The 14,220-nt window shown below is 30.9% G+C and overlaps 2 protein-coding genes across 8 annotated transcripts in view; one reads left to right on the top strand and one right to left on the bottom strand.

Moving 5' to 3' along the window:
* The first annotated feature begins 2,041 nt into the window (after positions 1-2,041).
* Positions 2,042-7,978, top strand: LOC119840730 (histone deacetylase HDAC1). Its single transcript, XM_038367448.1, has 11 exons — positions 2,042-2,251; positions 2,637-2,749; positions 2,867-2,984; positions 3,779-3,879; positions 4,155-4,398; positions 4,576-4,752; positions 4,957-5,059; positions 5,482-5,716; positions 5,905-5,994; positions 6,563-6,704; positions 6,995-7,978. The coding sequence occupies exons 1-11, from the start codon at positions 2,203-2,205 to the stop codon at positions 7,069-7,071; spliced, it is 1,449 nt and encodes a 482-aa protein (XP_038223376.1). The 5' UTR covers positions 2,042-2,202; the 3' UTR covers positions 7,072-7,978.
* A 2,369-nt stretch (positions 7,979-10,347) lies between these two features.
* Positions 10,348-14,220, bottom strand: part of LOC119840748 (F-actin-uncapping protein LRRC16A-like) — an 18,255-nt gene continuing 14,382 nt past the window's right edge. For 3 of the 7 annotated variants that reach the window (XR_005288323.1, XR_005288325.1, XR_005288324.1), the window contains 3 exons: positions 13,562-13,697; positions 12,586-12,618; positions 10,348-12,114 (listed from right to left, as the gene is read on the bottom strand). Coding sequence is in view for 4 of the 7 variants with exons in the window: in XM_038367474.1 (XP_038223402.1) it covers positions 12,098-12,114; positions 12,586-12,618; positions 13,635-13,697 (113 nt within the window). In the remaining 3 variants the exon portion in view is untranslated. The remainder of the gene's footprint in view (positions 12,115-12,585; positions 12,619-13,561; positions 13,698-14,220) is intronic. The other 4 variants (XM_038367474.1, XM_038367477.1, XM_038367475.1 and 1 more) reach the window with 2 other exon arrangements.

The raw sequence follows: 14,220 nt of genomic DNA, 5'->3' as shown, positions 1-14,220 counted from the left end.
CAGGATATACTAAGATGTATCTCTTTATATTTTTAGCAGGGTCTTTCTGAAACAATACATGAATATTGTGTCAAGATTGTACCATCATCATCACCTTTTGGGTAGAGATATTTAAAAATTAATACATTTGATATACTTCAGAACGGTAAAACAAAAGATTACTACGAATTTAATTAATACAAATAAAAATCAATATTTAAGTCGGCAATTACCTAAAATATGTAATAAAACACGTCTTACCTTGACCACTGCTTCTGTAAAAGAGATTTTTTGAAACTCAATCAATCACTACAAACTTCACTCCTATGTGGAGTTGCCATTAAATAAATTAAATTTCCCAGAATGCTTCTCATTGCTTTATATTTTATGTAAATAATAATTATATATTATTTAATCTAACTTATTAACTTATTTACCTCTTTTTTAATCAGGTGAGGAAATTGTGTAAAACCAATGATTTGGGAACAAGAGAAGAAAAGAAAGAAACCAAGGTTATGTCTGTGTAAATAAATCTTTTGTAGGTCGTCGTAAATTATGAATGGAATTGATTAACATGTTTTTTTTTATTATCTGAAACAAACAATTGTTTAAATTTTATCGTAGCTAGTCTAATACTTGCCATGAAATAACTCACATAGCGCTGTAAGCGCATAAATTTATATTAAATTAGTATACAGTGTTAGCTGTTAACATTATTTAAAAAAAGTCCTCCAGACTTGAGAAAAAAAAAATTATTCGTATGATAATAATACGTAATATATTATATAATTTTTTTATTAGTTTTATCCATGAGTATCGAAAAGAGACATAACAATTATAAAATAACTTTAGGTATGTAGGTAGGTGGTGGTGATGAACTGAGAAATGTGAAGTGTTTTTCAGAATTTTACATCAAAGGACTATTATGTACCAAAAAATGTATTTATCACACTGAATTTTTTTTATGTCACAGTCGGCAATGGAGCTGGTGGGATGCCTGATGGTAAGCGTTACCACCGCCCATGTATATTTAGAGAGGCATAAGTTCCATTGCAGACCTTACGCCTGTACAAATGGAATGCCGACTTTAAATAGGAAGGGATTAAGAAAAGATTGCCGAGAGGTATAAAGGAAAGGACTGGGAAGGGTCAGGCAAAGTATATGGGCCTGAGGATATGCTACTGATGGCTATTTGCAGCAACCATCAACGATGACTAATCGTTTGTTAGGCCAAAATCAGTGCTGCCACCTTAGTGTTTTGAAGTCAGATCTGGCGCTTTTTAGGACACTTAGCGAAAACATCTAATTTTAGTTGAAAAAATAGTGCGTTTTTAAGTTTTCAAATCGATTTTTCACCAAGTCTGTTCTGACTTGATTCTCTTCGGTTCGTTCGGTTCGGTTGAAATCTTGAAAAAGTAGAAAATAAGCGGAAACAGGGTATTTACTGAACACGATGCTGATGGTTCTATTGGCCTAATCGACTTTGACAAATTACATTCAAGATGACAAATATAATTTATATTAAAATAAAAAAAAAACTTTACTTTCATGCCTTGCTGTTTGAGCAAAAGAGTGGAATTTAGCGCTAGAATGCAATTTTTATGCAGTCTAAAGGAATTAAGCTTTATTTTAAGCTTTTAACGCTTCTAGGCTTGCAGGCCGATAGGTACATAAACATATACATAGCAAGGGCTGCAAAACTCAACAGACATCAGTATTTTCAACAATTATCTCGAAATAGGGCAAATTTTGCAAGTTTTGCTTTTATCAATTACACCAAAACAACAATCCTTTTTCTACGAACTAAGCGTTCTAATTGGCCACAAGTTCTTAACCATACAGTCAAAATGTTCGAACTCGGAATAATTTTATCACAGAATTATACTTGAACTAGAAGAACTTAATATCGTTCTCTCTTAATAATTTCCCTCTCTAGCCTTTGTTTGTGCCGAGTTGCCCTTATCAGAAAACCAAGGTGGCAACACTCTTTAGTTCATTCCCCTTCGTTTCTTTCCCCTTTATGCATATGAATGAGTAGTGTGAACATAGAGTGTGAACTTGAATGATATGCTCGTAATTCGACATTCGTTCATCTAATAATTCTGAATCGGAAATACGAAAGTAAACGTTGTCTCAGACCGTATCTATCTTTTGTGTGTTTAGAGTGTTATTAAAGAAATTAAAACTTTGAAACTCTTGCAGTTATTTAATTCGGAACGTAAAATGTCTATGCAACCCCATAGCAAAAAGCGAGTGTGCTATTATTACGATAGTAAGTATTGTAAAGTTTGTTGCCCGCCAACTGGGTAATCAGCATAAAGTAATTATATTTCAATGTGTTGAGCTACAATGCAAATACATTTAAAAATATTGAGTTCGAATACATTATCAACATGACAATCTTTCAAATGTTTTAAATGTAATCGTAGTCATCTTAAAAATTTTACCGCATTGTAGGCTAAGTCATTAATAAGCGTCTGTACTCTTTTCTGAGTTGTCATTGGTGGGCACAGTTTTGTTCGTTCACGTTGTTAATAGTACAGACGGAAATAATATGTCAAGCCTTGAAATGACTCGAGTAATACCTGATTATAAAGTTAAATTTAATTTTAAATAAAAATACTATGATAGTAACTTGCATGCTTTGTTTATTTTAGGTGATATTGGTAACTATTATTATGGGCAAGGTCATCCCATGAAACCACATCGCATACGCATGACACATAATTTACTGTTGAATTATGGTTTATATAGAAAAATGGAGATATATGTAAGTTGATGTTTAAATTAATAATAGATTACGTTGGTTTAAATTTGTCTCGTATTTCTGTATGTAACAATATTGTATAATTATTGTATTCTAATAATATTTATATTTTATCTACAGCGACCCCACAAAGCAACAGCAGATGAAATGACAAAGTTCCATTCAGATGACTACATACGCTTCCTTCGGTCCATCAGACCAGATAACATGTCAGAATACAATAAGCAGATGCAAAGATGTAAGAACAATTAGTGATATGGATAACCTTATTCAGTTAATCTTAAAGGGAATAGGAACAGCTGATGTTTATAATCATCAACATCATCAGCCCATATATTATATTCCCATTGCTCAGACACAGGCCTTCTATAAGGGGTTGAGGATATAATGCAACACACTGGTGTTAAGTGCGGGTTACCATATGTCACATGTCATCAAACTGTTTTATTCTTGGGCATATCGATTCCTCAAAAAGTTTTCTTTCACCATTTTGAGCAGTGGTGATGTTATGGACATGCTCAGACAAATTGAAATTGATTGTCTCAAACCCCCAAGATACCAAATTTAAGTCCGAGGTCCTCTTCACTGAGCAAAGGACAGTCCTTACTTTCTTAATGCATTTCATTTAATTACATAGATGAAATTCTTAGAAGTTTCATTTTTTTTTTATTCCAAAATGCTTGAGAGAAGTAAATTCAATTTGGGATGGATATATGTAATAGTATTATACTTAATTTATTATACTGACTCGAAATATTTCGCCCTCAAAAATCTGAAAGAAGTTTTTTTTTTTATAAATATATAGTATTACAGTAGAAACTATAGTGGTTGATGTCATAGGCAATCATGAAATTGGATTATCTGAAAGCCATGTAGTTATATCCAAAACCCGATTTCTTCTTGCACCTACTAAACACCATGAGAAACATGCAAAATATAATAAATGCGTGTGATATTTTCTAAGCCCCCCGTCCTCCACATAAGATTAAGATTTACCTGGATTTCAACTCTTTAACTTTTATGCTTTTACAGTTAATGTCGGTGAAGACTGTCCAGTGTTTGATGGTCTCTATGAATTCTGTCAGCTCTCCGCTGGTGGCTCTGTTGCTGCTGCTGTCAAGTTAAATAAGCAGGTATATGAATAATATTTAAATAACTTAAATGACAGAATATTAAGTAGTAAAAATTTCTTAAATTTTTAAATATTGTAATATTGTCATATATGGTATTACATTTTGGCAGTTTACTATATAAATTATAAAGCACCCATTTTATTTTATCAGAATATTATTAAGGTCCCATTTGTCTTTGATTACATTGACATAATTTGAATCTCTTTTTGATGTTATCTATGTTTATGAGATATGTTTTCTACATTATTTTTTCATAATACAATATTATCACACAGGCATCGGAAATTTGCATCAACTGGGGTGGAGGACTGCATCATGCAAAAAAATCTGAGGCATCTGGCTTTTGCTATGTAAATGATATTGTACTCGGCATTTTGGAGTTACTCAAATACCATCAGAGGGTGTTGTACATTGATATTGATGTTCACCATGGAGATGGAGTGGAGGAAGCCTTCTATACAACAGACAGAGTGATGACAGTCTCATTCCATAAGTATGGAGAATACTTCCCGGGAACAGGTTAGTACAGCCTATACATGAATAATTCATTTATTGTCTTCCTTTTTTGAAAAACCTTGTACCCTATAACATATCTTATAAACGAAACAGTTAATAATTAAATGAAATTAAATTAAAATGTTATTATATCTTTCATTATGTTTACTTACATTTTTTATTCCTTCTGGTTTTATTTAGGTGATCTTCGTGACATTGGAGCAGGTAAAGGGAAATACTATGCAGTCAATATACCACTACGTGACGGCATGGATGACGAGTCCTATGAATCTATATTTGTGCCTATAATTTCTAAAGTAATGGAGACATTCCAGCCCAGCGCTGTTGTACTGCAATGTGGTGCTGATTCACTTACAGGTGAGATAATAAATTTGACATTAAGTTATTTGAAATTTAGATAATACTGTGATATTAATAGATAAAAAGAATGTCAATTAATAATTGTGATTATGCAAATATAACTATTGCCTCACATATACACATAGTAAAAAACTTACGAAATATTACTCGGAATTTGAATGGTTTGGTTGCGATTTTTCTTCTTAAGTATAATTGTTTCAGGTGACCGACTGGGGTGTTTCAACTTAACAGTACGTGGTCATGGACGATGTGTGGAGTTAGTGAAGAGATTTGGGTTACCTTTCCTACTGGTTGGTGGTGGAGGGTATGTGTTGATTTTCTATATTTTACTATTCTTAGACAACTGTCCATTTTTGTTTATCACATAACTTTTTACTTTCACATATTTTTTAGGTTAACCTTACATTAAACTAGCTGCGCCCGCGGATTCACCCGCGTATGTCCGTATCCCGTAGGAATATGATAAAAAGTTGCCTATATGTTATTCCTATGTACCAAATTTTATTGCAATCGGTTCAGTAGTTTTTGCGTGAAAGAGTACCAAACACATAGGATGTGTCCTTACAAACTTTCAAAAACAACTTTAGTTAAAGATTAATTAAACTAGATCAAATATATTTTCAAAAAATTATGGGCTATTGGTGTGTATGGCTTGAATAAAAAACAAATGGATTGTTTAATTAAATACAGTTTAAAATGTTTTTATTAACTGTTTTTTTTTCCTAGATACACAATTCGTAATGTATCGCGTTGTTGGACATACGAAACATCTGTCGCCTTGGGTGTTGAAATAGCGAATGAACTGCCCTACAATGACTACTTTGAGTATTTCGGGCCCGACTTTAAACTACACATATCGCCAAGTAACATGTCCAATCAAAATACTCCAGAATATCTAGAGAAAATTAAGAACAGACTTTTTGAAAATCTTCGCATGTTACCACATGCACCAGGAGTACAGGTAAGGTTTACTTCTGTATTATTATGAATAATTACATAGCCATCAATATTTAGATAGATATTTATGAGGTTGCACTGAATATAAATATTTTTTTAAATATAATTAATAATACTTTCAAGTAATAGTTAATGTTAGGATGTTATATTCCTCTGGTGTATATTTGAAATCATAATTTAATAATATTTTAGGTACAAGCCATTCCTGAAGATGCTGTTAATGATGAGTCAGAAGACGAAGACAAAATCGACAAGGATGAAAGGTTGCCACAAAGTGAAAAGGTAAGGATCAAATAAATCTAACACTACATTATGTAACAAGTAAATTAACGTGTCGTTTTCATTTGGCGTGCTAACAATATTCTTGTTTTAATTTCCCAAATAACTAAAAGCAAATTCAGACGATACTATAATTGAAAAGTTGTTTATCCAATATTTTTTCTTTCACTTTCAATATATTTTTTTAATATAATGATATGTAAGGGAAAATTAAGACATTTACAATTTTATATTTAATAATCATAAAATAAAACAAACAAATAAAAATAGATGAAGAATAGAATAAAGACAAGAAAATATAACTCACACTCACAGATAATGTGACTTACTGTCAATATAAGAATTTTTAATATTGGTTCAGAAGATCCGGAGATAAATTACCTCTACAATATCACTGACACAAACTTTACCTCTGTATAATATTAGTATTTAATTTCAAGACTATAGAACGGATTTTAAACGCCAATCCAATCTATTTTTCATACCCCTAAATGATAAGAGTAAGGCAGAACAGCGTGTTCCGGGTCAACTAGTATTAGTATAGATTAATGACTAATGACACGTCTCTCAGGATAAGCGCATAACGGGCGAGGGCGAGCTGTCGGACTCGGAGGACGAGGGCGAGGGCGCGCGCCGCGACAACCGCTCGTACCGCGCGCCGCACCGCAAGCGCCCGCGCCTCGACAAGGAGCCCGCCAAGGATGATATCAAAGGTACGCGACACAGCACTGAGATGCTTCCAGTGTAGCACTACACCGCTTGAGAGTTGTGTAGAAACATGTTTACATTAAACAATACTTACATAATATTTGTATTTTGATAAGCTTCTTTCAATATGCTGTACACCTTTTGCAATTTTTTAATAACAACTGGCTTAAAGGCAAAAGGACTGATCCGCTACACCTTATCTTTACAAATTCATTATAAAGGTATTATTATATTATATACTATTAAGTTATAGCCCATTAATATACAAAAGATGTTGATAATTATTATATTTCAGCCGAAGACAACAAAGACGACGTTAAGAACGTAGCAACTATGGAGGAACCAAAGAAAGATCTGCCGCCCAATGCTTGATCCGCACGTTGAATGAAACATTAATGTACATGGATTATCTGGGTGTTCAGTGTACAGTGAATGTGTGTACAAGTGTATAGATTTATGATACACAACTCGAAAATTGTGTTTTATTATTAAGTATTGGGTTTTCATGGGTTTTGATCGAGTTTATGGATATATTCAAGCTAGTAAATAGCTTGCTATCAATTTTTTATTTACATTTTTAAGTTGTGTTTTGTGTTAAAAATTCAATTCTTTTTATCATGGGGTTATTAAAAGTCAATTAAAAATGCATGTTTATCCATGAAAATAAGTAGAATAATTTGGATATAGTAAAACCTTAAATCAAAGCTAACTTTTATCGAAAACATTTAATTTAAATAACCATTCCAATATTGTCTATAATCAATTGAAACTCGTGATTACCCATGATTTTAATTAAACGATAGAAAGACTGCAAAACTGGGTTTTATAAGTTCCATAGAGGCTGTAATTTCTACAGCTAAGATTTGTGTACACAATATTTGATCTCAAATTCCTTTAGGTAAGTATGTATTAACTTAAATAATATTACAACATACTAATTGAACTTCAATTAACAAATACATAAAATTTAGTTTGACTTCTGTAAAAATAATATTACGAATATCATTTGAAATTTCGTTCTCTCTTTAAATACTGTAGTGGGCACTAAATATCTTTTATCTCATGTATTTTTTTTTTTAACAAAAGTAATTGCCGTTGTTATATGAGACTACTAATTTAATTTTTATTGATGTTATAGGTGTAGTTTCTGACTGTATAACCCAGTTTTTGCTTCTCATTACAAATCACTTATACTTCATTGCTAAATAAGGAATAAGTATGGATAAAAGACAGATAAAAATTATTTTCTAAATTTTATATTTATTTTAAAGATTTAAAAAGTAAAAAAAGTAAATTGAATATAGGATAAAATGCTCACAGGAAGTATAAGTGATTTTAATATGTATAAGTTGTGTGCTTCATCTGAATGTCATAATGGGTAAATGAAACTTGTGTAATTTATTATGATATGTTTTGAACTCCTCCAATTTTTTCTATGCAACAATTGCATATTTGTTCTCTGTAATGTCTTTAATCTTAAGTAATACTAGAGTATTTTCCAATGACTTATATTTGTAATTTTTAATATCAATAAGGTTATTTATTGAAGTGGCAAATTTTAACATATTATATATTAAAGTTACAAATATTAGTACTGACTCTTGTAAGTAAGTAGTGTTTAATAGTTTATAAATTAATTGTGGATTTTTTTTTCTATTAAGCTCTGGCCTACTTTATAGATAAATTTTATGTAAATAATCATATTACTTACACGCATCATACGGAAGATCTCGAATCTAATGTATTTTATTGATATACATTTCTCAGCTTTGTACAGTTATTTGAGCGACAAGTAACTAGCATAAAATGTGAAAGAATAATTAAGTTAAAAAGATTTAATTAATCATTGTAATGCAAGTGAATGATTAACAGTTTGTTCTATGGTATGATCACAATTGTTTGTGATTGAATTATCAAAAAAATACATGGATGAAAAAATATTGTTTGCTGATTTTATGTACTGTTGATTGATGTGTAAAACTGAAATAAAATCTTTGAAATCGTATCAGTAACAAACAAACTGAAATTTTAGTGTAAGGGGTTGTTCATAAAATACAAAGCGAGGGGGGAGGGGTCTGGCTGAGTTTGATAAGATGTGACAAGGGGGGATAGGGAGAGAGGAATCTTAGACAACATTATTCATTATTTTTCGATATGCACCAGCTTTGGCGGCGACTAGCAGCGTTGTGATCCGTCACAACTAGTTTTTTTGCTTTTTCCAATACTTAACCCCTCAGCAGCAGCAGACTTTACAGTGACCTATGTAAAGTCTAAATCTAGAACTAACGGGAGACCAGTAATCTAACTAAATAAATATTTTTAATTCCCAGAATTTGTGTACTATCATTTAGAATTTATCATACTTAGCAGGGGGGTCTTCGTTTTTGTGACGAAATATTTGTAGGGGGGTCACAGAAAGTGTGACACAGCGTGACAATAGGGAGGGAGGGGTTAAAAGCTGATGTTAGCGTGACGTATTTTATGAACAGTCCCTAAAGATCATTCAGATAAGATAGAAAGGCTAAAGCTTTTCTGACTCAGATTACAACCTAGCATATCGCAAGACTATCCGTGAAATTAATGTAATATTTATTTTAGTTGCGATATAGTTTTGCATTTTGAATTCCTTAGATATTATATGTTTAGGTGTTTATGGAATTATTATACATGACTAAGATATTATAATGTACGCTCTGATATAGGGATGTTTACTATTTGTAAATATACCAACATATTTTTATATTACGATTTTATACTATTATGGTACTGCCCGTTCATTTTGATTTTACTCGGGTGTTCTACACTGTTCTAAAAGCAATAATATACATGGAATTCTGATTTTGTCAAATAGTTCAAAATCATCTTTTATCTGTAAGCATAAGAAGATTTGAAATTATGTAAGGAAATAAGTTCAAAAATTCAATTTGGTGTTACTAAACATTTAAAAATTAAATTGTAAGTTTTATTCAGTGTGTCGAGGACTTGTTTTATGTGTAGACAATTTTTTTAATTGTTCATGTGGAACATTACTAGATAAGTGTGTAAATATTATTCTTTTTATTTGTTATAATAAGAATGTCTGAAATTTATATGTGGTTTTATTTAAGCCATTATTTACTGAACACAAGTTAAAACGTTCTATTAACTTATAAAGCATTTTAGCTAATGAATTCTCAAAACCTTCGATAAGCTACTTTTATGAATAAGACCGTTAATATTCGCCAAAGATAGTTTGACAACTTAAAAAAATATATTTTTCAAAGATAGTTCTAAGCATTGCCGCTGGGGGAAACGTTATAAATTTATGTTTAACTACTGTATAGATTTTAGTTATACCGATAATATTAATTCGAAAGTTTTTTTTTTACGTCATTACGAAACGATGGTATGATTCTTAAAGCTGGAGATACTTAGGGGGTAGTGATATAGGGTACTTATTACTAGAATGAATTTCCGATGCGAAAGAAAAGGTTTTTCAATTCGTACAAGTCGTTCCTGAGATTGTGCGTTCAAACAAACAAACCGATTCTTCAGCTTTACATTATTAGAACAGATATTCATGAATCTCAGGTGTGAGTTCGATTTGTTGATGCGAACTCTGCTATAGGATGCTATAGGGTACGTTTAGGTTGGAAATAAAAAAGAAGATTTGTTGTATAATATAATTAAAATCAGATTATCACAACGCTCTAGACATAAATTGCACCATAAAATAAATGTACCTAAAATCAGTCTGGTACCAAAGAGCTAGATAATAAATGAAATAAACGGGAATTAATATAAAAATACTATTAAATAATTTAGCAATATTATACTATATAGAATCTACTTAGGTAAGTAATTTTATGTTTATGAAATTTCAATAAAAGACAGCCTTATTTCAGAAGATAAACGAATACGAATAATTGATTGTACAAATAGTTATTCTAATGAACACTTAAAATTATGGGGTGTTCTCTATTCTATTATTACTGTAAAAATTGAACATTACATGACATTTCGAGTTATTATTTTGAACTTTTATTAAAAATCACACTCGTTCATAATTTTCAAACGCTTAAACTGTACATACAACAAATACGGAATGTATAAATTGGAAGATTTTAAAACAAATAAATATTACAATTGAACCCCTGTACGATAAACAAATTGTGCGTAATTCATAGGCCTTAATAACATGACTAGGAAAGACCGATTTGTTATTTTTTTAATCATTTTAAATATCATGGCAGCCCTTTGTAGAAGACTATTATATATATGCTTGTACCGAGGTCTCAAATCACGAGGTATATTTACTCGTTACGTAAAATATTACATTAGCTATCGGTACAAGCTAAGTTGAAACGTTTAATGACTACTTTCAAATTACACATATAAATAAAAACCGAGCTAAGCAATTTGAAAATGTAATGCGACCCTCATTTAGTTTATAACTACACGTGTAAAGAATTTAAAAGTGCTTCTAACTTATACGTATATAACACAAGATTAAATATAATAGGCTATATAAATCAATTTTAATTAACACTAAACAAATCACAGTAAATATGAAACGATTATTGGGAATATTAAATAAAAACTTATCTCTAAATATTATAACCGAACTTCATGTCAATAGATAAGTGCCGTAATACTCCTTGGTAAAGTTATCGTTTTGTTATCTATTAATTTATTGGTAAACACTTCTAAATAAAAATGGAAAATTATTTGCATGTTTCTAGTTAATCTCGTTCATTTCAAGAATTTCATAATTTCATAACGGTTAATACAACGCAGATTTAAATATGTAGTAGAAAATCCATTCATAGTCTTTATAAATACGAATCAGCTCCAGAATTTAACTTTATTTGAAATATTTAAATTTTAAACGACGTTTCGACAGCTTTAATTCAACTGTATTCCAGTTACAGCACATTTGTACAGTTCAGTAAAAATCCCATATTTTTTATATTATTATTATTCACTGCAAGTACCCCTACTTATTTATGTTTTAACAATGGTTAAATGATCGAGGGATAATCATTTTTCCTCATATTCCAAAATACACACGAAAACATACTCCCAAGACAAACAAAATACAAATATTTCTTCATACGATAATGGTTACCAACAATGAAGTTGACCATCACTCTCTTCAATAAGACTACCGACTACCCTATTGTACAATTCCACCATCGGAACCAATATAAATGTATTCAATTCAAACAGCCATATAGTTGAATTAAAACTGTCAAATAACGTAAGTCAGTACCTATCGTGAAGCTATCCTGCTCTAGTGTCGACTACCAAATGTGTACGTCCTACGCTAATAAGTGGCACATCAGTGAGCATCCAATACTGAGAGTACCGATAACCCTGCTCATTATCACGTCGCCCATTCGACCCATTCCGAAAGTTTTCAAGCCTCACCGCCGTCTGAAAAGAAAAATAAACTAAATACAGAATATGTAACTTAATAGTGAGAAATAATAACATATCATTACAAGGCACAGAAAACCAAGCATCTGCAAAATATTTATCTGTATTCTTTGTTGGATATTTTTTATAAATAAATGAAAAAAAAGGAAAAAGGGAAGTATTCAATTAATTATAGGCATGTGATCACAAAAGAAAAACCTAAATACTTATGCCATTTAAACAGTCCTTTAATTTAAAAATTGTTTTAATTAGTATTTTTGTTGTCGAAAGTTAAGACCGATATCTAAAAATCATTGTTATCAACAGATTAAAACTGTATATTTACTTATGCGAATTTTTTAAATATACATTGTACTAAATTGATAAAAAATAATAAGGGAACATTCTAACCTAAAAATAATAAATAATATAAACCATCTTGTCTATCTATGTCGTCTACACAAAAAATAAGTAAAATAGTTAATTTACCTGGAGTTAGTGGATGATCTCGTAACATTGAACCTATAATGAGAAATATTTGTTAAATTAAAAATCACCTTTCCATATTATTCTGATATACTTTACTAGAACCACTTAGCATCTACAGAACTACCGTTCGCCGTTCATGCTTATATAATATTTTTTTATTCTGTTGTTTAAAAGAGAAATGAAAAGAAAATTATTTACAAATAAAGCACATGCATCATATATAAAATTAAACGCGCGTAGACTAAATACAGTTTGAAGTAGTGAATAATAATATATCGCTATAAAATCTCATCTCAGTCATTGGATTTTTAAAGCATTGAAAAGAATCGTCGTTGCTGGTGAGTAATGATGTTAAATTAACTACAACTTTGTGTAAATTTACAGTATTTTAACTCACTGCTAGGAGAGCAGATAGTTTTGGATAGAATTTTAAAGTCTTAAAATCGAGTTAAATTAAAAAGTTTTTGAAAGAGTATAAACAATACCAGCATATAGTCAATAAAACTTTAATTTCAATACAACCTATCATACAAGAGTAGAGTTGTCAATAATTTCTAAGATGGCAATGTATTCAAATATAACCATGATCCACAGGCGGCATCCACAGGTATACCTGTTCCACCACGATTTTTTGAAATGTCTTAATCGAACTTTCTTATGTCATTTTCACGTTCTTGTTCAGTATAATATTATAACGGGGTAATTTTAACTTCAGCTACACTAATACACTACTTGACGTACGGTCAATTAAATAGCATAACTACAACAACAAATTTGGCGTTACAATTGTTAAAAAAAATTAACTGATCTCGAAGCTTAAAAAAAAAGATTTTGCAAACAAAACTTTTTACATTAACATTAGAGCTCTAAACGCTCAAACACAACTTAAAAAAGCAATTTCGTGTATCCGCACGGGTTACAATGAACTTATAAACGAACACACCAGACTAGAAAAACACGAAGCGGCAAGCATTACCTAACACGGACTTGCTATTGCTACGCTAGATGCCCTAGGGCTCAGTATAGGATAGCGTCAGAAAGTTGGTTACTGGTTAGTGCGGCGCCCGGCGTGATGCCCACGATGCTGCCGCCCACGCACGCCTCCACGCCTTCTGTAGACCACCACCAACGTTATGCGAACGCTCAACATTTTGGTAAATATATTTTTTTAAATTTGTAAATACTAATGTATGAAAAATTAACTGAATACTAACACATCCAAACATCCAAAACACTAAGAATGGTATTCACTATTCGCATATGCATTTAAATTATCTCATAAATGATGTTGTTAATTAGGGAGAACCATAAAAACAAAAGGAAATATATGATACAAATCAAATATGATATTATCGCGTTGAAGACTGATTTCAATTACGATTTTTGTTTAAATTAAGGAAGCATGAATAAATGTACAATACATTTTTGTAAGAATAATTAAATTGAGGAATGAATAACATAAGAACCTGTTTGTTGAGAGTTCGAATAAAAGTAAGTTTTTAACAATAATGTTACACACAGAAGAACCAAAGGCTTGACGATGATGAGGAAATAATTTCTGTTGATAAAACCAAAATTAAATGGTTCTGTGATTGACGTGCGTGTTAACGAAAACAGTACAAAAATGTACAATTA

This window comes from Zerene cesonia, chromosome 7 (assembly GCF_012273895.1).
Source record: "Zerene cesonia ecotype Mississippi chromosome 7, Zerene_cesonia_1.1, whole genome shotgun sequence".
In the NCBI taxonomy this organism is placed as follows: domain Eukaryota; kingdom Metazoa; phylum Arthropoda; class Insecta; order Lepidoptera; family Pieridae; genus Zerene; species Zerene cesonia.
The sequence above is the reverse complement of the archived record's forward strand: the minus strand, read 5'-3'. Positions and strand labels throughout refer to the sequence as shown.